This window comes from Stylophora pistillata, chromosome 3 (genome assembly GCF_964205215.1).
Source record: "Stylophora pistillata chromosome 3, jaStyPist1.2, whole genome shotgun sequence".
In the NCBI taxonomy this organism is placed as follows: domain Eukaryota; kingdom Metazoa; phylum Cnidaria; class Anthozoa; order Scleractinia; family Pocilloporidae; genus Stylophora; species Stylophora pistillata.
In genome coordinates, this window is record NC_142521.1 from 40,803,551 (window position 1) to 40,830,713 (window position 27,163).

Sequence of the window (27,163 nt, forward strand, 5' to 3'; positions counted from 1 at the left end):
TGTCCTTATGGCTTGCTTTTGTTAGATCTTATTTGGAGGCACAACTTCTTTTGACCTATCGCCCTCGTAGTGCTCAGGAAACTGTCCTTGAGAATTCGGGTAATGTTCGTCGATGCTCGTTGTCATTCCGAATAAAGCCGAAGAATACGCGGGTGATCTCTGACGCTCCGAATTTGAATAACAACCTCGCCGACGCGACGAGAATGAATCTACCGAGTGAGCAAGAAGGAGTCTTGTAATGGCTCATGACAGATATGTGGAGCTAGAAAGACATCCTCTCGGTGGATTTGGTTTTAGTGTCATCGGTGGAGTTGATACGCATCTGCCACCTATGGTATGTGCTTTGGTTCACAATGGATCCGCACAACTAACAGGAAAGGTGAGATGTGGTTAGTTTTATCAGCTTCGTTTCAATTCATAACATTGCGGATTTCTATACGAAATACGACAGTTAATTTATTGTTAAATTATAATTTTTAGACGTGATTGTTTTTTGATCGCAGAGATTCGTGTATTGGAAGGATTGCTCTTGAGTTTAAGTTTTCTTAGTGCCTGATGACATCGACTCAACGTGGCAAAGTTCGTCTCGAGGCGAACATGCAGGCGAATTTTAATTTACTTTCCCGGCCTTTCTTGATTAAAATACAAAACTTACAAGTAAATCAATTTATTTTAATCCATATGCTTGGATCGTCCATATTGGCTTGCTTTTCAAGTGTTCGTTTTTACAATCTTTTGCACGAGTGTCATAACTTTCACAAAAACAACCATCTCCTAGAATGAACGTATTAAAATTAGGACCCTCCTGTGAAAAATGCATGTTTCATGATAGATCGTGGGGGAAAATTATTTTGAAAATATATTACTCTATGCGCAATGACGAACGATAGTTGCATTTATATTAAATCGTGAGTTATTCAGTTAGGTGAGTTCAAAATCACCTTGTGTTTCGAAATGAAAAACATCTCACAAATGTTTTCCTTCAAGTTTGTACACATTTCTTTTGTAATTGTATGTGTGCAAACTCAGCCAATTTATGTCAAGTTAGTTCAACAAATAAAGCTGTGTTTAATTTTGAAAAAGGAAACGGAAAGAACGCGTATTGGAAAGACCGGGTCGAAGAGATGAGATGTTGGTCCTAATCTTTAATTACAGACTTCAGGGCGTACATGAAATCTTGTAGCTGCCCCGAGTAATTGCTGTCGTGCTGAGAGGACAAATGTTACAGCCATCCGTTGAAAGGGAGCACTGAAATTATCTAATTGTATCTGTTGACAGTGCTCGCAGTTTTTGCTTGAAATTCGGTGGGAAGCTAATTTTAGAAAGCATACCTGGAGTTATACCTGGAAAGATGTAATTGAATAAATGGCAGTAACAATTCTATTGCATGCATTCTTCCTCTAGTACTGATAAATGGTATCAACAGATTAAATCTGTTGTTTTGGTGTTTATTCTTTTTCTTTTCTCGGCTTAAGAACCTTGAACTTGTATTGAATCCTGAATCATTCAATCTCTTTGCGCAACATTTGACTGCCATGTACTTCAAAATTTTTGTTGGGATAAATTATATTTTTTTATTCAAAAAGGGTAAAATCAGCAATTCGTATTTAAGAATTCTATTAAAATGTAAATAACTACAAGTTGTACAGAACAAACAATTTATGCATGCAAATGCTGTAATTATAAAACTTAAAGGACAAAATAGTACAAGGAAAATATCCTAAATAAAGAAAGTAATTAACTTTAAGGATATGACAGAGCATGTTATATTTCAAATTCCACAGAGATTTGGAACTAGTTTTTTTTTCACATCTAGCAAAATTCCAATAGCTATAAAACTGATAGAGCTGCACTCTGGAATCCCAGGGATCTGGAATCCCAGGGATGTGGAGGTTTTCCTAGAGTTCAATTATAAGGGCAAAGGATGGGGGAGAGGTATGATGAAGCAGGTTTCTTTCCCAGTCAGGGATTTCCTTGTTGACAGTGTTTTGTTTATTCTTCTCTTTGTCAGTGATGGATTATGTAAATTGATAAATGTGAATCACTCTACAGAAAAAAAAAAAAAAAAAAAAAGACATAGTGAACTTGTTCAGAACTTATTTATTAGATGACTTTCTTCATCACCAAAAATTCACCTGCTGAATATGAATTTTTTAGGTAATCTTTTCCCCCTAATCAAATTTAAAAAAATGAAGCCTTAAAGCTACCATTCTCAGTAAGGTTTTAGATTAGAGGGTGTTCAATTGGCGTGGGGTTCAGCTTTTACCCTCAACCCATAGAACATTAAATGATCACTGTAAACTCCAACAGAAAGAATCCATATTTGCATTTGTCTTAAAATTCTTAGCAGTGCTATTAGATGGTGGTAGTTGTTTGACTGAGATGTATTTTAATTCTGTTCAAGGTTTTTGCTGGAGATGTCATTTTAGAGGTTAATGGTCAACAGATTACACAGTTCACCACAAGTCAAGGTGAGTGAAAACTGTTCTCCCCTACTCCTTTCCCCCTCTTTTGCAGTGGAATCTTAGTTCCCTGGCTCCTCTCAGACTTACATACAAAATAAAAACTATGGTGACTCTCTTGGCTGCATGAATATTCATGCTCTGACTGCTTAGGGGGGGTGGCCCAGGGAATGGGTGCTTATTCAAGGAATGTAGTATTCAAATTACCAGTCCATGTTTGTTCAGTGGTAGATGGTGAAGAGCAAAGTCAGGGCTCAACAGCCACAGACTAGTAGAAATTCAGTTCTGGCAAGTGGCTTTCTATTTCCACTAACCAGTTTGGCTAGTTAACAAACTGAAATTGTCATAACATCTAAGATGAGCCCTGAAAGTACTGGGGAAGTTGTTATACTTATATCCATAACTATCTGATCTTTTTAAAGTACATTATGGTGATAATGGTCAAACAGAGTCCTTATTAATTCAAACTTCTGCAGACTAAAACTTAAGATATTCGATTGACATCTTTTGTAGAGGCAAAGTTATTAAAATCTAACTGTTTCTTTAACTTTAGTTGTAGAAAGTATCCGCAACACACAGGATAATTTGAGGATCCGTCTAAGGGATGGTGAGACCAGTTTTTTTTCTTTAGTTACTCTGTCAACAAATTCATTATGGATTGAACAAGTTTTATTTGTGTACCTCTTTAACAGGAGGGGTATGTCAAATTTTTCTCTGGCATTTGGCATGATAAATTTAATTTCAAATCAAGAATTGTGTATGATTGTTCCATGTAGTCATCTGCTCTGCTTGGTTGTGTGTATTCTCTGTGTCTGGCATGTACAGTGACCCCTATACATAGTTACATACATACATACATACATACATACATACATACATACATACATACATACATACATCTTTATTTAACGAGGGTAACATATTAACTTACATAAGTTTTCTAACATATGGCCCTCACATAATTATATACACAGTACATTTTACAATTACAATTAATTTTACATTACAGATTTTAATATAATTCATACACATAAAAAATATAATATGACATGATTTCACAAAAAAGACGAATCAGTTTGAATAGCAATTACAATCTAGTAAAAAACAGCAATCAGTTAAAGCTATCTATGAGAATTAATCCAAATAATTCCTCTTTTTTCATGACAGGGGTGGTGTGAGAAAAGTTTAGTTCAAATTAGGCTTGGAGGGGAATTTGTAGCAAATGTCTGATGTTCTTATAGCTGAAGGTGGATACATGTGTAAAGGTTTGGGGGGAAGGGTACTAGTATAAATAGAACAGGTCAGAGGTTGTTAAAAATGTTATGTCTTAAAAAATAGTGTGATTTTTTTTTTTTGTACTGTTTGGTTTAAACTTAGATCAAAAAAAGTTTGACTGTGCTGTTGAGCATCTGTACAGTATCTATATCAAATAATAATAATAATAATAATAATAATAATAATAATAGTAATAATAATGACTTTATTGGATTATGCAATTACTGGTAGAACCAGTAGTTCTCATTGTGGTCCATGCAACAACAACTGAAACAAATAATTCAAATTGAACATAACATTATTAAGAATCCCAACTGGCCGAAGGCAAACCAGTTGGCTATTTGCAAGCATGGCCGAGGATTTGAACTCAGAGCTACCGTGAAACAAATCCAGGTAGTGGTCAGAGTGGGACTCGAACCCGGAAGCAGGAGATTGCAAGTCCGACATGCTGACCACTCGGCCGCACTGCCTAAATCACAGATTTAAGTCATGAGAATAAAGAATGCGATCTCCAACTAAAGAAGCTCTTCACCTTTAAATAAATTCTCCTTGTTTGCATCTAAGGAAATGTTAAGAGAACATTCTGGAGATTCCGCATACCGATATTACAGGATGTCAAGGGTTAAAAAAATGTGAATACCCATTGGAATTCTTGTGGAACAAATGAAATGTGCGTGTAATGGTTCCAAACCATTTTGACTTGTAAGGTTGATTTGAATTTTTCTTTTTTGAGAATTAATAATTATTGATGATTCATCTTACTGGAACAAAGGGAATACAAGGAAAATAAAAAATGATTGATTAAATATAGGCCTGTGGTATGTACAGATATGACTTGATATGTATTTTAAAAAGTGCAGTCGTGTTATCTGTTGGTTGCATTAATTGTTATAAAAGTATTGTTCTGAAAAATAGGCTGCACACATGTAAGAGAAGGATAAACTGAAAATGACCTGGAAAAATGGAATGATATCATACATTGTTATCTGGACAATTATTTCAATGGATTGCTCAATTAGTAGAAAGTTAATTTTTTTTTCGTGGAGGATCAAGTATGAGAGCATTTAACTTATAGTTTGTATTGAAGAAGAAAAATTTGAATCTTCATGGTAACTGTTTTTTGTGATTTTTTTTTCAAGAAACTCATACTTCATTAATAAGGCCTAGTCTAGAGATTCTGAAAATCTTAAAGTGGTATAGTGTGATTGTGTAAATCAAGTACTGAATTTCATTATCACAGGTTTTTCCATTCTGAGTTGTTGAATTCTCAAATTAATGGTAATTATGACACAAAGACAAAACAACCTTTAACACTTCCCTTCCGCGCTGCTGTAAACGCTGTATTTTGCTGGACTTGCTGGTCACTTTTAATGAAGAAACAGGATGTAATTTACAACTCATCCTAAAAAGAGACAGATTTGAACAGATAATTTGTAATTGGGGGAAAGCTGTTTGAGATACAAGTACATGTTGTTGTGTTTCAGACAGTGAGGCAAGCCTCTGAACATTGGCGTACTGTTTTCTTGAACTCATCAAGCATTATTTTTAGTTGAAAATTAAACTTTTCTTTTTCTTTTTTCTCCAAGGTATTTTCTGCAGAATATTGTACTATAATGATCTCCTGCTCTGCTTAGCTTCATGCACATTTTAATTTTTAATTTGAAAAAGTGGCCTTTCAATTGGTAAAATGAAAAGTTAGGCGTTGCCAAATGTTTTTGATCAACAGGAAGTTTATGCCCAAGCATCTTAGGCTATTTCCTTTTTGAAACATGAGAGATTCTTTGTTCAATTGTGGTGTTATTTAACTCCCAAAAGATGGCTGTTTTGCCCTTTAAAACTGCCATTAACTGAATTTATAAGTGTAAAGGGTCTTTTGTAAGATAGGATTGTCATGTGTGGGTGTATGAAAGTAGAAATTGTATTTAATTCTTTCTTTTTTTTTCCAGCAGGAAGTGGTATGTTTTTTTAATGACCTGGCTTAACTTGAAAACTTCCTGCATTTTGCTTGAATTATGTTTATGTTAATTTCTGAATACAATGATACCAGTATTCTTTTGTTTCAACTAGCAATTTTTTTTTTTAAAATCACAAATTCAACAGTACTGTACATTTATTTTGGATTCATCGCTTTGTTGTGCAAGTCAGCAAGTTAGCAATGGAATGTCACATCCCACACAAGAAATCCTGTGTGGAACTAGAATGAAATGTCGTGACCTTTAGAATGTGAAATTTGAATCCTATTATATTGTATTGCACACTTCAGTAGCGACTACGTCTCTATACCATGAAGCATGTCAAGGTTTGTGTGGTTTGAATCTATACATGTTTCACTTTGAATTGATTTATGCCAAGAAATTGAAATTGCATGACTTACTTTCTAACTACCTGTTGAGATAAAGGCTTTCCATTGTTTTTATATGCATAAATGGGAAAGGCAAATGATTGAAACAAGCTTCAAAAGAGCACATCTTGTTCTGAAGTTGGTGGTTTTGATTTTATGTAATGTAGTGTTCCTTGATAAGAGCCTTAAAGTGAAGGAATATTAGTTATAAAGGAAGTTGAAATGTGATTTTCACTGTTTTGATATGCAATGAAAGTTTGGTTCAGTGCCAATATTGATTGTAATGTCAGAAAGTAGAACTGAGGGGTGAAAGCTGATTCGAGTGATAGTGTTGGATGACTCAGTAGCTAGGAAAATCTGTATTAATTTGCCTTCTTGCTATTGGAAATTCAGTTTCAATATTTGTAGCTTTGTAAGAAAGGTCACAGCTTACTTGATAGCAGATGCAACTTAGGTATGGAAAACAATGCATAATCTTAATGTGTGTTATTCACTGAGTGTGTTTAATTCTTTGAGGAATCGACAAAATTATTCTGTCAAGGTTATGTTGTTGCATTTTAACCAAAAGTTCTCCTTGCTTTTAGGAGTTACAGTACATGTTAACTTTAATTGGCCAAAGAGTGGGTTGTTATCTTTCAAGAGTGTTATTCTGTTGCTAAGGTTTTGACATCTGTTCAAGATTTAAGATTATGATATGGTAAAGCAGCTCCTGTAGTGTTCTGAAGGTGGTTATAATGATGTGCAACAAAGTTTCAACAAAAAGTGATTTCAAAAAGAACTTTGTAAAGGTAGTATTAGGAAATTCTGCTCTTGTTTTATACTGTTCATGTATCTCAGTAATGATTTTGACAGAATTCTCTGCTTGAATGTGAAACCTAATATTTATTCATAGAAAGAGAATGTCTGACTTCAATCTGATCTTCTCTTGGTGTAGCATTTTATCAAAGCTCTCAGCTGATAACAATTAATTACACTGCTGAAACTTCCATCAGACACTGCTCAAAGTTTACTTTCTGTGAAAGGTATCCCAGTTTTTCTTTTAACTTTGATCTCTTTGTGTGTTTTAATTGTATGCTGTTCAGGTTGGCTGCTGGTGGATTTCATAATCTCTTCTGATGGCCTAATTTTAAAACTGAATAAGATTGTAGGGTTCTTAAAATAGTTGTGTACAATTTCCTGTGCTAGATGTACGTAATTACAGAAAACCAAGCTAATATTGCATGAGTACAAATTATAATTATTTAGCCATCAGGACTGATTCTGATCATCACAGAATTAGCTTTAAATGTTTAATTAAGTTCAGAACTTTGATGTGCTGTAAAATAGATAGAATGATGAATTCTGACATTGTGTGACAAACTGTTTAAGTCCATTTACAGGAGGTCTTGCTCGCAGTGTACGGTGTCTATATACCAGAATGTTTCCCTTATTTGACTTTATTTATACCATGGCATTCAGTATTTTTAACACAGGTTTATTCTATAGTACCAATATACACAGATTTTGAGTGACAAGAAATTTTTGTTGTGAAGTGTTTAACTCATAATGTTTAAATGTTGTGAGCAATTTGAATTCTTGAAGTCATGAAAATGTCATCTGGCTTATATGTAAATTTCGCATCTGATTTTTTGGATTGTCAGTGGTAACAGAAAGCAATATCTCAAAAATATTCTGATATGTCATCTACTGCATTATGTTATATTGGTGTACCGCAGAGAGGATTATAATGTGTTGATTGAAACACGGAAGAATAAGAAATCTAAAACCTACTGGACGAGGTATAGTGTACACTAATTTGCTGTAGCATCATTTTTTTTGTTCCTTGCCCATCCATTTACCACTAAGGGGAGGTTTGGGCCAAAGAATTATGGTACGTGTTGTGTAGTTTCAGTGTGATTTGAGTCAAAATAATTCAAAATTATATGTGTTTTTGTTCCAGATGTCTCATTTATATTCTCAGAGAAAAATTATTCATCCATAGCTTAAAATTATTTCTGGGTCAAAATAATTTGGACCTCATTTCTTATTTCCTTTGTACTAGATGAATTTTCTTTAATCTATAGGGGAATACAAATCAACTTAGTGTTAATTCAGATGCACCATGTAAAATGTGAATTCCATATTAACTATAATAATATAACCTACAGGATATGCTGTGTATAAATGTTGTTTCAAAAGATGAGTGTAATTGAAAATCTCCAAAGTGTTTTCCTTTGAATTACTAGCTACTCACTTAATAAACATACTTCTTTTTTTATCAGTGTAGAACATGTTTTTTTTTTTAAATTTTATTATGTAATAAAAGGAATCACAATTCTTGTATTGCATGTCTGACCAGTGCACACTCAATTGTATTAATTTTGAAAACAGAGGTATTTCCTATTAGTGATAAGTACAGTAATGTGTGAATGATTGTTAAATAAAACAAATCTCCTTAAAAAAAAGATTAAAACTGCAACCATCAGGATTTCTATGCATTGCATGGAATGGTTTGATATGTCCTATAGTCAATGAGATACACTTTTATTAACTTTTTAATATATTACATAGGAAAATTATTGTCAGAGTGTCAGACAAAGTCTGCCCTTAGTCTCACTCTTCATTAGCATAAGTTGATTATTTTATTATTGTGCGAGGTTTTATTTGAAGAGCATCCTATTGACCTAGAAAACTAACAATCAGTAATTCTTGGTCACCATATGAGTGATACCATTGACCAGTTAACAGTATGGTTTGTTGACCAACTGACAGCTCATTGTAGAAGCTGTTAAAGAGATAATAAGTGACCATGTTAATTGTTGGTCTCAACTCTTTCACCTTGACAGACCCTGGGGCCAGGGAGCGTGCCCGTCCATATCTCAGATCCTTTTCTGTTACTGACCCTAAACTAGCCATTTGTCAAGCAAGGCTGAAGAGATCTTCTTCAGCACCAAATCATTGTAACCGCTCTCACACTGATCAACTCCCTCGGAGAGCAGTCAGAAAGAAAGAAGAAAAAAACATGCAGAAGGGCACAAGCACAAGTACAGAGGATGTCAGAGCTGTAGGTCGTATGAGTCTTATAGGATTGGAGCAAGGTGTTGATGGTATATTTGTGCGCAGAAACGATGATGTGGTAGAAAGAGTAATCACTGACTTTCCTGTGCGTGTTAATGTCCCTTCAAGTAGAACAGATAAAATTAATCGACCTGAAAGTTTTAAAAGACAGAGTTATCCCAATGAGGGACACAGAACTAGTAGAGAATCTTTACCAGAAAGTTGTAGTAACTGTGGACAACCAGTTGATTACCCTAAAGATGTAGAATACAAATCTTCCACTGAATCATCACAGTCATCTGAGTATTTAACATGTAAAAAATGTGGGCATGTCAGGAATTATTCTTCTGGTGGAAGAAGCCTTCCAGGAACCCCGTATTCTAATCATAAAACACTAGAACCTTCTCCATTTGGGTTGTTGTCACAACACAATCAATCACCAACTAAACTCAATGGAAATGTGAATTACAAACCTGGCCAGTCACATGGTGAGAAAGCAGTTACATCAGCTCATAGTAGAGCTGCTTCAAGTGACTCTAAAAAATTTCTAAATGGAGGACTTAAAATGGAAAATGGAAAGTTTGAGAACTTACCAAGCCCTGATTCTGCTGGTAGACAATACAATGACCCACATTATGAGAGTCCATCAGCTTTAGCACAACGACTATTTAATTTAGATGGATTCAGTAGAGAGGAGGTGACTCCAGAACTTAGTAAAAAGTAAGTTGACAAGTTCCCATCTGTTGTGATTGATTTTCATAATGGTGTTAGAAGACGAGAGAACAAAGTTCATGGCCACGAGTTGACAGCTAATCTCAGCACTGTGTGTAGGCCTGTGTGAATGGTTTTTGGAGTAGTTGCTTTTCAGTCTTTTCGTAACCGATCCTGTCATCAAGTTTCTTTTTCTCATGTGATTATAGTGTTGATACCTGCTTGGGATGGGGGCCTGTGGAAGGGTTAGAGATATTTATTTGGAATGGGAAAGGCATTCTATCTTGGGCTAAAACAGCAATTGATGCTTGTAATACCCTACATATGCATGCAATATACTTTTTTCCTTATAAATACCTTGTGCATTTAAAGGCCGTTTACATGGCAGAAAAATTGGGTATGGACGTTTCAAAAAAGTAGTACGGACCACATAATTTTAGCCGTTTACACGGATGATGTTTTATCACGGGTTGAACAAAAGGAGGCATAAGGACTAAGTTAGCAAGGTTGCATTTACACTGCAGTTTTTGGGGGACCAGACCAATTTCTTGCATGGGACTACAGTATTTGGTACAGCTGTGTGCTGTTATTGAACATGCATAATTCTTGTAAACAAGATGGCAACGCGTGATGCTGAGTTATGGGTACGGACCCGTGTTTTTCTGGTTTTGGGGCCATAGATGTCTATGGCCCCAAAACCAGAAAAAACACGGGTCCGTACCCATCCCCCAAAACATGGTACTAATTGTTTACACGGGCAAAAATGTGAGGTCCGTTTTCCTTTTTTGACACGTCTGTACCCGATTTTTCTGCTATGTTAATGGCCTTTTAGTTCTATCTTCGAAGAGCATTTTAATTTTTTTTTTTTTTTGGGGGGGGGGGGGGGAAGAGTTGGTCACATTAAACTTGCCAAGACACAATGAAAGAAATTCAACGGGAAATAATTATACAGTTGAACACCAACAGTTTCCTTGTCTTGTTAAGTTCAAGACTGGGAAGAGCAAAAGTTCAAATCCCCATAAGGAATTGAATTCCAGGCCTTTCATGAAGCTGGAAAAAAAAAAAAGCAAAGAAAGAAAAAAATTTCACAAGGGTGGGACAAAGTGCTGTTTGATTCCTCATGGAGATTCACATTTTTGTTGTCTGATTCCCGTTTTGAGGCACAAACTAAATGTTTTGTTATTCTACTACTGAGCTCAAGATTTCTTATCTTTGTCATTCAACTACAACAAATTTATCCCAATTTTTATTTCAGCACATTATATGGAAAAGCAGTGGCTATTGAATACCTCAAATTCTTTGATTTTCAAAATGAGACTATTACAGAGGCTCTACAGAAGTTCCTTATGGCTTTCCATTTGAGTGGAGAAACTCAAGAGAGGGAGAGAATTTTAATACCTTTTTCCAAGCGATATCAAGAGTGTAACAATCCTGAATATGGTTCAGAAGGTAGGAGAGAGTGTCAGAGTCAATAATGCTTTTTTTTTTTTTTAATTCAAAGTAAAGGAGACTTAATGTTATTTATTTAGAATACCTAAGGCTGAAGAAAGACTTTGGAGCAGTCTTGCAAACGTGTTGTGGAGTGCTTCATGGTTTCAAATTGAGATCAAATAACAGTTTTATCAGCTACAGTTCAAGAGTTGCAAATGGGGTATACAACACATACATTCAAAGTTTCCTTAAATATTTATTGAAATCTATTAGGTCTTGCAATATAATTTTTAGACAGGTAAAAATGAATGATATAATATCCCGACGTTTCGGCGACTTCATGATGCCATTATCAAGGGTACAAATGAAAATAAAATTAACAAATGCGAGTTCAAGAGTTACAACTAATTTGCATAGGGGAGGTAGCTACACAAATACTTTAGCATGGATAGAATCAAGGACCAAGACTCCGCTAACATTGTTGAGACACAGTTGAAAGACCTTAGCATTAAGCTCCAAACCACAATCCAGCCTGTATTTGTCAGTCGGAAAATTGGCCAAGACCTTAAAGAATGTGAAACCAAACCACAGCTGGTTAATCAACAAGTGCGTAGTGTACCAATTTAAATGTAACCTGTGCGATACAGGGAGCTATGTTGGTTTCACACGTGGGCATTTATATGCCCGCGTGGATAGCCATAAGAGCACGTCATCTTCAGTACGCAAGCACTATGACAACGACCACGCAGTTGCTGTCCCTGAGGACCTTCTTAGCAAGTTCTCAAGAAGTGCATGAACAAATTTGATTGTCTTGTCAACGAGATGCTTTACATCAAACAATTAACACCGAGTTTGAACGTGCAAACGGATTCTATCTGTGCTAAAGTATTTGTGTAGGTACCTCCCCTATGCAAATTTGTTGTAACTCTTGAACTCGCATTTGTTAATTTTATTTTCATTTGTACCCTTGATAATGGCGTCATGAAGTCGCCGAAACGTTGGGATAATATATTGCTCGTTTTTACCTGTCTATGTATTACTAAATCTTTGTTAATATAATTTTTGGTAGTTTTTTTCTGGGAAGTTTTTTTCTTTTGATGATAAAAATTAACGGTAAAAAACTACGACGTTTCGAAGTCTGCATGACCTCATTATCAAGTAAAATGTTAAAACTGATGTAAAATTGTAGCTCAGAGATTATATACAAATAAAATGTGATAACTTCATTAGAATAATGAGCGTTCATTGTTATTGGTGTCAGATCGTGCAGTATATGTTTAAATAAATACTCTGAGCTACAATTTTACATCAGTTTTAACATTTTACTTGATAATGAGGTCATGCAGACTTCGAAACGTCGTAGTTTTTTACCGTTAATTTTTATCATCAAATGTATTTCTAAACATTCTCTGATTAGTTTTTTTCTTGTCTTGATTTGTTTGCAAAACTGTCCAGAAATAAGTTTTAACTTGAAAAGAAGTTTCCTCAAACAAGAATTTTCATACTTTATTTATTGATGCATAAATCTCCAAAGAAATATCTGTAATGTATAATTTCTATTCAACTTGACAAGTCATACCCCTCGTTAAGGGACACCAATCTGCTTTCAATTGATAATTTTTCTTTGTTTTATGAATTTCAGATGCAACTCATACTTTGGTGTGTGCTATCTTTTTGCTAAATTCTGATCTTCATGGTGAGGTAAGAGCTGTTGGTAAACTATTTCAATAAGATTAACCCTTCAACTCCCATGCATGACCAAGACAGAACTTCCCCCTTTGTCAAGCAGACAAGTGATGAGAATAAAGAAAAATAGCAAATAGGGATTGTCAGTTGATCCAATATCAAATTCTCAAACTTGCACCTTAAGAATTATATGGCAAACAGTGAGGAGAAATAGTGAGGAGATGTAAGGAAAGGGTTACATAATGTATTAGGGTAAGGATGGCTGGAGCCCAATGCTCCGAAACTGGGAAATCCAGGGTGCCCAGCATATGCTTTGTATGAAAAAACTAAAATTCCTGAGTCACCCAAGAGCAAAAGTAAGGCGCCAGGTGCCACTGGGTGCTGCTGGACCACAGCCTTGATTAGCTATACAATAAAAGTTACTTTTTGGTCATTATTTTTTTTATGTCACAGACCCTTCATAAGAAGATGACACAAGCACAGTTTATAGAGAATTTGTCAGAACTCTGTGATGGAAAAGACTTTCCTAAAGATTTACTGAAGGTATTTTTGGATATAATAATTTATTATTCCACATTAAACTTATTTCATAAGTCAGCTGTATTTTGCATTTTCCCATTTTTTTCTATTTTGGTTAACTGTTAGTGGTTATTACGTTGTTATGTTAGTATTGAAATTAAGACATTGTCGAAGATAATGAAAATAACTTGTTTTCAGGCAATAAAAAAATACCAAGAAATCAAAGCTAGTTAGTGGTTATTACGTTGTTACATTAGTATTGAAATTAAGACATTGTAGAAGATAATGAAAATAAATTTTTTTCAGGCAATATACCAAGAAATCAAAGCTAAACCCTTGGAGGGCTTTGGGTAAGTACTCACTTACTTGCTCACTTGTATCAAATGTTGCTGTAATTCAGTTTAACATGAATTCCACCCAGTTTGTTTTTCTTTGTGGAAGGATTATGTAAAATAATTTAAACCAGCTTGAGATCATTTTGACTGGAAATTCATTTTAAACCTTGTACAACATCTACATTGTAACCAGAGTAAGAAACAGGGTAAATTTTGAGCTTGGAAATGAAGTAAAGAAAGATGTTATTTTTACTTGTCATGAATATGGGAAAAAAAATCACTGAATCTTCCCCAACCTTTTTTATCTGGTTCGGTGGTATGCTGCATGATAATGTCCTTGGCAAAAAAGACATTGTCCTCAAAATTTCACATTTGCCCTGGTAGCTTCCCTTTCAGCCAAGTTGGTTGGTTATTGGTTATCTTTATTTATACATGATATGTATGAAAGCTAAAAGCTTGTGGGGTCATGTACAATAAAATACTACTTAATTAAAATCAAATACAGCTAAACATGAAATAGAATTAAAGCAAATTAAAGTGTATTGAATGCCATAAGTGCGATATTGAAGCGATCAATTTACATTAATTTTAGATGTATACAAAATCTTCAAGTTCAAAACTAGCAGTCAATGTTGATACTACGTTGAATTTAACGGCCTTAAAAAGTTCTGAAGTTTTGAGTTTTTTGGCAAGCTCATGATGGCTTGCATCAACAAGATCAGTATATTTGGAAGTCAGGGTATTCCAAAGCACAGAGCCTCTATATGCAACAGAGTCCTTCATAAAACGTGTGTTAAAATGTGGCACTATTAATGAATCGTGTTGAGTATGAAAGATCACTCTTCTTTACAATACAGTTACTTACCGATAAGGCGAGAGGCAGCCTTCCGTTATAAGCCTTATGTGTGCATTTGAAAACAGCTAGTTTATAATAAAAACAAATGATGAGCCACTCTGTATTTATTTTTTGGACAATCTATTGGTCTCAGGCATTATCAGCTGACGTACTAGCTGTCATGTAGACACCATCTATGATATGATTTATTACTCTACAGACACAAAGCAACAAATTTGTTAGATGGTAATCAAAGTCTGATATCTGTTTATTGTTGAGTTTACCCTCTCAGGAGCCATTATAAAGATGACATAATTATGTAGAAAACAAGTTGAAAATGGCAAAAAGTGATATCCTGGTGTCGCTGAATTTGCAGTGTAGTGCCTTTATTTATCTATTTTGTTCATTTAATATTTATTCATGCTCATTTCAGTTTTGAAAGAATTCCAGCATCAAGTCCATCCAAGAGAGCTCCTACACCAAATGGAATAAAGGTACCGTATTTCTTCACCTATAAGCCGAGCGATTTTTTCAGTTTTCGACCCAAAATTTTGGGAGATTTTTCACGGAGAACGGGGTTCGGCTTATAGCCGAGGGTTTTACATTTTAAAAATATACAGTTGCTGAATAACTTTACCCCCCCGGCTTGTAGTCAAGTTAGCAATGAAGCAGAAGTAATAAAACACAACAAAAATAACTTCTGAATATTGGTTATTCACTTTTATGAAATTGGTGGCTCCTAAAGGAGCCGTTTGACGGATACGTGCAAGGGCTTTCAACCCAATGGTTTACTCGCCATCCGTTTCGTTTTCGCTGTCTGTGTCGAACTCGTTCTCTTCTATGTATTCATCATCTACTTCTGGGGTTTCCTCAGAGTAGACCACGTCGTCCTCTGTTCCGTCCAAGGCATTGGAAATACCGCAGGTCTTGAAGGATTTGACAACCATCTCTTCGGGTATCTCTGCCCATGCTTCCTTGATCCACCTGAGGACAAGATTTCTGCTTGGCGCCTTCTTCTTCCCAGCTGGGGTAAACTCAAATGGCCCAGATGTCATCCACGCCAAGTACTTTCGGCGCACATTATCTTTAAATGGCTTGTTTAGGCACTTATCCAAGGGCTGTACAACCGGGGTTAGGCCACCAGGGATAACTGCGACGTCAATGTTTCGCTGCTTCAGGTCATCTTTCACGGAATCGGTCAAGTGAGCTCGGAATGAGTCCCACACCAAAAGGGAACGCTCGGCACGGGGCAAACTCTGTCGAATCCATTCTCGGATGCCCTGTTCATCCATCCACCCTTTCTTATGGAAGGAAACACGAAGAGGATGCGGCACAACCAGATCTCTCGGTGTACGGACGCCTTTGAAGATGACTTTCGGTGGCACCTTTGCTCCATCGGCAGCAACAGCAAGAACGACGGTGAAGCTCCGCTTTTCCGCTCCGCAAGATTTTACTGGCACTGTTCGGCTTCCACTGAATTCCAGTGTTCGGTTCGATGGCAGCTCAAAACGCATGGGTGTCTCATCCATGTTGTAGATGCGGGATAAAGGGTAGTCGGCGCGTCTTCTTGCTGCAATGACGAAGCGATGAAAGCACACAATGTTCTCTTCGAGATCGGCGGGCAATCGCTGGGCCAGAGTTGTTTTGGTTCGCATGCTGACCGAGTGGCGTCGTTTCCATTTCTCGTACCATCCACGGGAAGCTTTGAAAGCAGGATCATCGGAGAGCTCTTTAGCTTTAAGGCGAAGGATCAATCCACTCACCGCAATACCTACCAAAAATAAAATAACAATCTTATTTTGCTGCGAGATAACCGTAGATTCGTGACTGCAGCACTCTTTTCGTGACATGTTATGAAATTGTCATGACAACAACATATTTCTGACCAATCAAAGTCTCTGTTTCCCACGCACTGAAAGACGATATCATTCAACTCTTCAAAAACTCTTAAAATTTTAGACAGAAAAGTAAATACCAACCTTGTTCTCTTTGCTGTGAAAACCACTCCATCACTTGCTGGTCTAGTTCGGGATATTTCGGAGTGAAACGGCCCATCGTCGCACGTTTTGCAGACATCTTCAGCTCTCCGGAAAGAATAGTCGCCTGGTCTCTTCTCCAGCGTCGTACCATGGACTCGCTTAGTCCATATTCTCGAGCGATTTCCGAGTTGTTTTCTACCGCTTCAGCTTCCGCGATAACTTTTATCTTGAAAGCCATACTATACGAGGAACGGCGTGCTTTAGGCATGATGATTAAAAGTGACAGCGACGAAAGGTATACTCGATAGATTGATACTTTGAAACGTTTAACTGAGATTATTATTGTTGTTGTGGTTAATCTGTTGTCGCGTGGTAGTATTTATACAGTTCGTTGGATCAATTGATATTCATATCTCTTGATTGGTTCGCTTTTTTTCTTTTGTGTTTATTGTAATTCATTAGGTTTTGTGTTTAGTGAGTCAATTTCTTATGTTTTCCGTGAGGTTCGCTTGCTCAAATGGCCAGTTACAATCAATAATTTCGCTCTCGGCTTATAGCCGATGGTTTTACCTTTTTTTTTGGGCAGCTTGAGTGTAGCGTAAAGACCCTGAAAGTCAGGGTCTCGGCTTATAGCCGAGATCGGCTTATAGGTGAAGAAATACGGTAGTAGTAAAAATGAAATTAGATACTCTTTGTAGTAGTAAGATTTTTAAGAAGAGTCCACATCTTGGTCTCTTGAGTACAGCAAGTGTAAATTAATTCTGATTGCAGGTCGGGGTAGTTGTGAAAAGAACTCTAACTTGTTGGTGATGGGGACAATAGGAAAAATTCTCTCTCCCAGACAATGAGACTACACAAAGTATTTGTACAATGCATGAAACATCAGCGAGAGAATCACTCTATGATGGCCAATTCACTTTAATTATTAGTTCAGTTCAACTTGATAAAACCAAACTGTCTTATATATACTGATGAATAAAGGGGGTTAGTTTCTAGAGAAACTGTGGCGCTGCTTCAGTGGAGGAGTATAATATTTATATGGTTTCATCAACTGAGTTTATGATGTTAATTGGCTACTGTAAAGAGTTTCAAAACTGACATTTCGAGCAATAGCCCTTCATTAGAGCGTTATACCCCAGTGACGAAGTCATCAACCACATTGCTAAGGCCAGCAGCGCATTCGCAAGATTGAAGAAGTCAGTCTGGGAACAATGAGGAATCTCACACTGCACTAAAGTCAAAGTCTACAGAGCTGTTGTGTTGACCACTCTCCTCTATGGCTGTGAAACCTGGACTATTTATAGGAGACATGAGAAACAACTCCATCAGTTCCATCTCTGGTCTCTACGTTGCATCCTCAAAATCTCCTGACAGGACAAGATCCCGGACACTGAGGTGCTGGAGAGGGCACAGCTCCCCAGTATCATCACCACCATGCGTAAGGCACAGACACGCTGGGCAGGTCATGTCGTCTAAATGTCAGACTCCAGAATACCCAAGCAGCTGCTGTACAGTGAGCTTAGTCATGGGGCAAGGAAGGTAGGAGGACAGCGCAAGCGCTTCAAAGACTCCTTGAAAGCTTACCTCAAAGACTTCAACATTGACATCACATGGGAAAACGCAGCATCTGACAGACCAGCCTGGCATAGCATGATTCACAAGGGCACCCTCCACTCCGAAGTTCAACGATCCAATGTTGCCAAAGATAAATGCAGGGAAAGAAAGGCTTCAGCCAAAAATCCCACCAATTCGCCTCCAACTCTCTGCTGCCAGACCTGTGGCAGGGGCTTCTATGCCCGCATCAGTCTCATCAGCCATCTGCTGACACACCGCTGAATGTTTCTTAATTGTCGTCTGACATGGTCATATTCGTAACTGAATAGACGAACAACACAAACAAAACACCCCAGTGACTCAGCACTAAAGTTTCTTTACAAACTGACCTCCTTTATTCATACTCCACAATGAACTGCTGTAGCTGGATGTAAACCATTTACTGAATACAGTTGTGTGCACATGTGTGTGAAGCAAATCCTGTTGCTCCTTTCATTAGTTACAATTATTGATTATTAGTAATTTCCTTTGTCAGGGTTTGATTTCCCTCTCAGTTTTTTTATATATATATATATAACTCTTGTTATCGCTATGAACATTTGAGGACTTTTTTTCCTAAGGGTGTAAAAAAGTATCTTTGAACTCAAAAATGTAATTTACAACATCATTCTATAAGACTTATCAGAGCAATGTCTACAATCCTTTAAACACCCCACTTCTCATTTCTACATTTCAAAGCTATGTAGATTTTTTTTTGTTGTGTATCCAATGTCCTAATACTGCTTGTTGTCTTAGGGAACCTCTGGAAATCCTTTTGTGGAGGTAGGAACTTTACTTCTGTCCCTTCTTTCTGGCTGTGGTCTAGCCTTCTTAATTTGCCTCCACTGTCCATTTTGATAGTACCTCTTAAATCCTCGGCTGTCTTCAACTCAGTGTATCATTTCTTTGATATAACTATGCATGTAACTTTTCCATCCCCTCTGTTGCTCCGTGTTTGTTGATGCCAGCTCCTAAATTATATGATACCTCTTTGGGTATACATGATTAAAACATTCCATTTTTAGAGGAGCATGCTTTTTTCTAATGCATTTGGCTGACATGAGTTTTATTTTGTTGACTGTTTTTTAGATTCAAGCTAGCGAATCTGACAAAGTTTACAAAGAAGGCCTCTTATACAGGAAAGTCACCATGAGCTCTGAAGGAAAGAAAGGTAGGTTGAATATACCAGTTGTACACAATGTTTATATCATATATATCAGTTGCAATTTCAGCAAGTTTCAGCACTTGTGCTCATGGTGGGCCAGGCAATGATGTGGTATGTGACTACTGTATGTCATGAAAATACAAATCACTTTGTAGAAATTTAATTTGAATCTCACTGAATTCAGTTGAGTAACTTGTCAAGGGTGTCATCATCAGTCAAGTAAATCATATGCATGTAATATTGTACAAGGTATCTTCTTCCCCAGCAGGGTGTCTGAAATTTTACATCTGGTAACCATTTTAAGGTTTTTTAGGTTGCCTGATGGCAAGTTTGAAAAAGGTTGTGCTTGGAGCTTTGTATTTGTGATATTAAATGATTTAAACAGAAGTCTTAACATCTCTTTCAGCTTCTGCTTGGAAAAGAAAATGGATGCCTTTTTTTGCAACACTCAAAGGAATGATCCTCTTCCTTCACAAGGCAAGTCAGGTCAATTTCAATTCAATCCAATATTAAACAATTGATAAAATCACACTTGTCTAGACAATAAATTAAGTGGAGGATATTACATGGCCACGCGGGATATGAATTTTACCTTTTAGTGCTGTAAGTATCTTTCACGAGTGAGCAAAGGGAACTAGTGAGAGTTACTTTCAGCACAAGAAGATAAAAATTAATTCGTATCCCCAAGTGGCTATGTAATGTTCTGTTTGTTCTATAGATACTGCTGAAATTTCCACATAAAACAACTTTTTTTTTATTCATTTTCGAAACGGCAAAATTAGTGCAATTATAGTGGTCACCTATTGCAAAATGCATGTCACAAAAATGATGTTATGAAACTTGGATATAAAGTTATAAAGGAGAATTAAAGACAGTAATACTTATATTTTCTGTTCAAAAAAAGTCAAAATTCTATTGAAGAGGAAAATCTTGTTATTAACCATGGTGACACCAACATCCTCACACAAAATAGTATCTTCACTGTGCGCAATGAAGATATGATTTTTTAGTAAAAGGAAAAATTGGTATGTCATCAGTATCTTTTTATTTATTATTAATAATAAATGAACTTTTCACCTATGTAGATGTAATGAGATCTTTCCCCTACTTTCTAAGACTCGTTTCCTTTGAAATGATTATTAATGAGGTGTTTTCTATCATTAACATCCTTTCCTTCAAACAGTTAAAACTTGTACATTTTCCTAATACCTTTTTGCTAGGTAATGAAATTGTGTAGAGAAATTATATGTTGATTAATCCTTGGTGTACAACTATGGTAGAGCATCCCTTTCCATACAGAGCTCCAGATCTGTTATTTACAGTAAATCCTTCTGTTTATTTTCAGTCAGATGAGGTAACTGCACCAGAGCATACTAGAAACTGTTTAGGTGTACACCACTCTTTGGCCAGTCGAGCTACAGATTATATCAAAAGGCCTTTTGTGTTTAGATTCGTCACCTCTGATTGGAGAGAATTCCTCTTTCAAGCAAAGTATGTTGTATTTGTCTTTTCATGACTACTCTTTTAGTACTTTGTTACATTCACATACACTACCATTAGTGAACTCAGATACAGGACACTCCCTTTGATAAAAGAAAGTCATACCTTTCATGGTTTTATACACTCCAGTTCATCTTAACAGTGGAAATCCTGTGAGTTAGAAATTTTACATCTCCATGAAGATGTTAAAACCCTAAAGATATCCATGAAGCAAGCTGCAGTAAACTTTGATATGTCACTTGAATCTCCCGAAACATTCAGTTTTTAGGTGTCTAAAATTGTATATCTGGTGACCATGTGATGATTTTAAATGGCCATGCACTGGTGGTGAATTTGGAAAGAATGAATAAGCTCTGATAACTCCTTTCTTCTCATAAGCCATCTTGTATAATTACCATTAGTGAACTACCATTAGTGAACTCAGATACAGGACACTCCCTTTGATAAAAGAAAGTTATACCTTTCATGGTTTTATACACTCCAGTTCATCTTAACAGTGGAAATCCTGTGAGTTAGAAATTTTACATCTCCATGAAGACGTTAAAACCCTAAAGATATCCATGAAGCAAGCTGCAGTAAACTTTGATATGTCACTTGAATCTCCCGAAACATTCAGTTTTTAGGTGTCTAAAATTGTATATCTGGTGACCATGTGATGATTTTAAATGGCCATGCACTGGTGGTGAATTTGGAAAGAATGAATAAGCTCTGTTAACTCCTTTCTTCTCATAAGCCATCTTGTATAATGTCTTTTCTTTTTTTTTTTTATAGGAATTTTCGTGATATGAATGAATGGATTGAGGCCATTAATCTTGTGGCTGCCACCTTCTCTGCTCCACCCTTACCAGCACCTGTTGGTTCATGGTAACACAACTTCATGAATTGCTCAAAAACTTGTCTACAATTTTTTTCACACGTTTATTTTTTTCACCACTTACTATTGTACTTACTACTCTAGAATGGGGGGAACGGTACATACCCTTTTTTTTCTTAAAGAAATACAAGAAAATGTAGAATTGTTTATATTTATATTGAAGAGAACCAGATTATGGGTGTAAAGTGCATATCTTCATTGGAATGTGAAATACAGTTACACATGTGATGTAAATAGAGAAACATTAGACTTTGGTTTTCGACAATTTATCACCATTCAGACTGATGAATTCTCTGAAATTTTTTTTCCAGCAAAAGATTTCAGCGTCCTGCTCTTCCTTTCTCCTGCACTCAGCTCCCTCTTGTAAGTCACCTTTACCTCCCTTTTATAAAATGAGAATTAAAAGTAATAAGTAAATAATTTGCATTTTTAAGACAGAGTAAGTCAGACTAGATAGATAGACGTTTATTAGATAGACGTTTATTAAGAAGAATACCTTAATAGCAGCTGGAAGCTGAATTGCAAAGGTGTACAAATTATGTAATAGAACTATACAATAAAATCAAACCTAAAAGGGAACTAATTTACATATACAATTGTAATAAATGTTATTAAAATGTCTTGCGCTTGCTGGAATGAAAGTATCTCTGAACCGATTTGTTTTAAAGGAAACTCTAAATGGTCTGCGTGGTCATAACTCCATAAGTTGATCTCGGTTATAGAAAGGCAGTAAGTGGTACAAACAATCCAAGGGATTGGAGACGATGTTGTTAAAGAATTTTAAGCAAAGGTCTTCTCTCCAATCCTTTAGGGTTTTCAGCTCTGCCATCTGAAGCACTTCTCTATAATGATTATCATAACCGTATATAATTTTCAAGGCTCTCTTTTGGACACGCTCTAAACTTAAGCTCAAATAATTGGGGAGACTATAATGGTAGACCTGACATCCATAAAGTAAGACAGATTAAATACAAGCAACATAAAAATTTACTAATTCTGGTGATGGTACCTTAGCTCGCTTTAACTGAGTTAAAAAGTAAAGGCGCTTAGCGGCCTTTTTAATCGTCAGTTAAATGCGAGTGTTCCACAAGTTTTAACTAAAATGTTTTCTTGTTGAAATCAACAGATGAAGCAGTTGGAACACCATGAGACAAAGGTAACTGTGATGTTAACTAATCATATTATGCAAGGAAGTGTATTATTGCTATGACTTGTTCCTTTGGAATTAATACAATAATTATGCTGACCAGCTAATGTACACTTGAGATTGAAATGTGTTTCAATTTGGTTATAACATGGCTGGAAAAATATTTAGTGTAGATGGACGAGAAGTGCTGGACAATGAATTATGGTTGTATTTTTATAAGTGTTTAGCAAGAGTCTTCATGTGGAGATTTCATGTGGGTTAATTTTGTGCAATTAGCATTACCATTTGAGTATTAATTCTCTGCATGTCTTACTAAATGTGACACTTGATTCCAGAGCAAAGAGGCAGAAGGACAGTTGATTGAAAGTTTACAAAGCAAGCCACAGAGTGGTACAGGCAGAGAGTTTGAGGTAAAAACCTTTAAAACAGATTATACTCTGAATTAATTTTTTCACAGCAAAAGATCCTCTATTTAGCACCCAGGACCCTTATTTCTGATGTTGGCTAAACAGTAAGCCCTTTTTTAGGGTGGTACTTATAACAGGCCTTCTGACAGGGTGCACGGGTGTGGAACCGCACAATTCGGTCAATCCCGCACAATCCGTGAAAATTCACAAAATCCTGCACAATACAGATATTTTTACTCGAAATTTCAATCAAAACGGGTATTTCTGTCAAGTATCAAGATTTCTAGAATATTTTAGACTATTTTCAGACTATTTACCTTCAAAAACACTCTAGAATTTCCATGCTTTCATCAAACAACTCGTCAATTGCGTTATTCAAACAACAAAGCGTTCTTAGTGCCTGTGCTTTCCTGGGCACTAGTCTACTTCTAACTCTATTTTTCATTGGCGGTTTGTGCCTATGCTTTTCAAATAATGAATCAGAGGTGTTGTTGAATAAGGCCGCTAGTGTTGTGGCTTTCTCATTCAAAGTGAAAAAAGGAATGTTTATTTTTGGCATTTACAGGATGAGTGGGTTGTCAGATATTAAGACTTTCGTAAATCGTAGTGGAATAAGAAAACACAGCTTCCATCGACAGTAACTTTTACTGGCGAACTCAAATTATGGGGCGATCTCCTCGAGTGTTTTCGTTGAGCTCTTTCAATCGCTTTGACGAACAGAGAATTGCTTCAAAATAGGTTCTAAAGTTAAGTCAATAAGATAAAAATCATTCAAAGTAAAATCTAGAAGTCATTTAGCCATTACAGGAGGAATTTCGCATTGATATTACAAGAAGAGGTATGATTTATGAGGAGAACCCGATGTTTACTTTAACAGGGAGTGGGATACGAAATATTTTGTTTGACGCAAGATTATGCAATCCCGCACAATTACCCGCACAATTAACTTTTTCTCCTGCACAATTCACCTCCAAAAAAGCGCACAATTTTAATTTTTTTCCTGCACCCTATCAGAGGGCCAGTTATAATCAGGGAGGGAAAGGAGGTGCAGGGCTTGTATTCTTAATCTCTTTCCAAATCATGGCTATGTGTGATTCTTATTTTCTGTATAATGCCAGAGTGTAGCAAACTTCATTGTTTTTCCTTGCAGGAGTGGCAAGAAAAACATGAATTCTTGGATTATGAGGTAAGTGGTACACTTTCTTGAGAAATGTGTTTGTTTTGTAACAACCACAGACTCACTTCAAAGAATTTTAATTTATTTCTTTCCCTAGTACAAAAGATACAAGATGTATGTGAACATTCTGCGGGGATCAAAGCTGGAGAGTAAATTACGAGAAAAGCCTCGTGGCTCTGGCAGGTCGGTTGAATCTATCATGTTGCAGATGAAGCGCTGTAGTTCCCTGGGGGATTTAGATTTGTCCAGTGGTTACAAGGGGAGAAATGTACGAGAAAGTTATTTTATGGCAATTTATAAGAGTTGAGATTCAAACCTTTTCACGGTCAAAAAGTTCTTGATTCAATTAGCTTTGCAATGCAAGTTGAGGAGGTAGTGGTAACTATAACTATGATAATACAAATTATCCAGTTTCCACAAAAGTATGACTTTTTGTGGTTGGTTATCCTAATAATTGATTGGTCACTGTGGGAAAATTCTTGCAATTAGTTATTGTCTGTTTGATTTTCCTGTGAATCTAAGTTAGAAAACAGGAGATTAACTGACTGGCTGTACAATAACTTTGAAGGAGAAAAACTTTTTAAAATTTTATAGAAAACTGATTTTAGCTGAGAAGAACCTTTCTGTCATAATTTCTTGACAAGATTTTGTCAAAATGGAATTGACAGTTTTCATGTTTCTCCCTTGAAAACATTTTTATAATTTCATCTTTATTCTGTGTACGTAGGATTTACTGGTTTTTCTGAGTACCAGTCATTTACATTAAAAGTTAACTGGGCATTTAGACCATATTTAGCACAATTGCTTAAGGCTCTGTGGTAACAATATGATAAAACTAAATTGTTTCATTCAAATTAGATTTGAAGCTAAAAAACACATTAATGCACAGAGTTCTAAAACATTGAATGTCACATTGTTATAGAGTGGGTTTGTTATATAATTATGGTTTGCCATGTCATGAAATTAGCCATTTAGCTAAATTTGCTATTCTTTAATTAATGCCATGTCATTTAAGTTTATTATTGTAAGAACTGCAGCAGTTTCAAAAGTACATGAATTGCTCCCTTTGGAGAATTGGTTCCAGTTAGAGGAAAATTTATATCTTGTCATCTGTATTAGTAAAGTTCCTAAATTAATATCAGATTGGATTTCAAAAGATGTTATTACCGGTATATGTAAATGATCAAGAAATATTGATTGAAGTAGTATAAATTAGAAACAATGAGAAAAGTTAATGTTGCAAAAAATTATTACTATAGATGTGGCACATGCATATAAGACAGAAATATTTGCACTCGTGTTCAAACATTATACTGCTAACAGTCCTGTTGTAAACGTTTTGTTAACATGCATACATGTAATGGTAAATGTTGCAAATTGTAATTTAAAAAAATTGTCTGTGATGGGTCTGAAATAAAATCCAAAGAGAGAAAAAGGCATATTTACAACTTGTTTTTAATGTTAACAGCAAAGGCTAACAAGCAACTAACCAATCGCACCAATATTTTTTCTAATTAACACTTTTTCTAGGAGAGAAAGAAATAATTTATTATCTTTGTTTGCTCATTTCATTGCATAAAGCACAAACCTGAAACTGCCTCTCATTAGTGCTGCATACATGTACATGCATAAATTGCTAACTGCTAATTAAATTAACTTTGTAACACAGTTAACCCCCTAAGGTCTAATAACTTACAAATACATAAAATTATAGCAAGCTGAAATTTTAGAAAAACCTACATTTCTTTAATGTTACTGTGTAATGTTTGGAGGCCAAGGAAAGTTATATCCTTTTGGAATGTTTTACAAAAAAGTGTGTTGTTAGATGTTCCTTTACAAAAGAAGGGAATCAGAATGTTTTTGCCATAACATTCTTCAAATTGCTCTCCACCACTTAATTGTAACAGAAATAAAGTCATGGCATCATCTTGTTACTGGTAAAGACATTTGTCTGCATGTGTATTTCTTCCTCTTAAGTAAAGTATTGTAGAATGAATAACATTTCCTGGAAAGCAAACCCCAAGGGTTCACACTTTGAATAGCGATTCCTGCAGAACTTTGTGAAAAAAGCTCTAGAACTATGTGGAATGGGTTATAGACCTAATGATACTTTTAAAACAGGACAACAACCCAAAAAGAGTATTGTTCCCCGGTGTCACTGGCTCATCTGCAGCTGTATCTTAATATAGTTCTAATAACACACCTTCAGTGTAAATTAACTATTAAGTACAGTAAGTAACTGCTATCAGCAAGGCCCTAGAGTTAATTTATTTTAAGCGATGTGTGGATGATTTTAAGGTTGTTTAGAATAATTCTTATTATGTGCATGCTTACTAATTCTATAACCTCTGTCTTTCCTGGCTCACTTCTGTACTCCTCTTAATCCTAGCTCTGTCAACATGTCTGGTAACAATAGCATTGAAGATGATGATTTGCAATTCCTGGACAAGGAAATTTAATTTTACTTGCTGCCCTAAAATAGCTTTAACAGACACAACAGACGTTGACAAACTCTCCATTGTAATTCATAAATTGAAAATCCTTAAGAAGGAGAATAAACTATTGGATCTTTTTTTTCAATTAGGGAGAGAAAGTAGTCTTTGATGATGACAGGCATGCAATTAGTTATCTCCTGTTAGCCAATTAATAGTAATCCCAAATAAATTTAGGTGAGTGCATGGGGACTTGTT

At 35.9% G+C, this 27,163-nt stretch overlaps 1 protein-coding gene across 4 annotated transcripts; it reads left to right on the forward strand.

The window, feature by feature from the left end:
- Positions 1 to 124: 124 nt before the first annotated feature.
- LOC111340780 (PH and SEC7 domain-containing protein 1-like) lies at positions 125 to 27,049 on the forward strand. 4 transcript variants are annotated; one of them, XM_088751549.1, is made up of 20 exons: positions 125 to 379; positions 2,405 to 2,471; positions 3,016 to 3,069; positions 8,904 to 9,834; positions 11,081 to 11,274; positions 12,899 to 12,957; positions 13,396 to 13,485; positions 13,768 to 13,811; positions 15,065 to 15,125; positions 18,960 to 18,986; positions 19,293 to 19,374; positions 19,775 to 19,854; positions 20,714 to 20,859; positions 21,640 to 21,732; positions 22,054 to 22,105; positions 22,869 to 22,898; positions 23,225 to 23,299; positions 24,447 to 24,482; positions 24,571 to 24,656; positions 26,863 to 27,049. In XM_088751549.1, the coding sequence occupies exons 1-20, from the start codon at positions 239 to 241 to the stop codon at positions 26,930 to 26,932; spliced, it is 2,418 nt and encodes an 805-aa protein (XP_088607675.1). In that variant the 5' UTR covers positions 125 to 238; the 3' UTR covers positions 26,933 to 27,049. The 4 variants fall into 4 exon arrangements, with proteins under 4 accessions (XP_088607675.1, XP_088607672.1, XP_088607673.1 ...); XM_088751546.1 differs by lacking the exon at positions 26,863 to 27,049 and having other exon boundaries at positions 24,571 to 24,969; XM_088751547.1 differs by lacking the exon at positions 26,863 to 27,049 and having other exon boundaries at positions 127 to 379; positions 19,775 to 19,849; positions 20,718 to 20,859; positions 24,571 to 24,969.
- Positions 27,050 to 27,163: the final 114 nt, after the last annotated feature.

Coding starts and splice junctions, on each gene's coding strand:
- LOC111340780 (XM_088751546.1), top strand. CDS start 239: ATGGCTCATGACAGATATGTGGAGCTAGAAAGACATCCTCTCGGTGGA. Junction 9,835..11,080: donor ACTCCAGAACTTAGTAAAAA/GTAAGTTGACAA, acceptor TTTTTATTTCAG/CACATTATATGGAAAAGCAG. Junction 18,987..19,292: donor CTGGAAATCCTTTTGTGGAG/GTAGGAACTTTA, acceptor ACTGTTTTTTAG/ATTCAAGCTAGCGAATCTGA.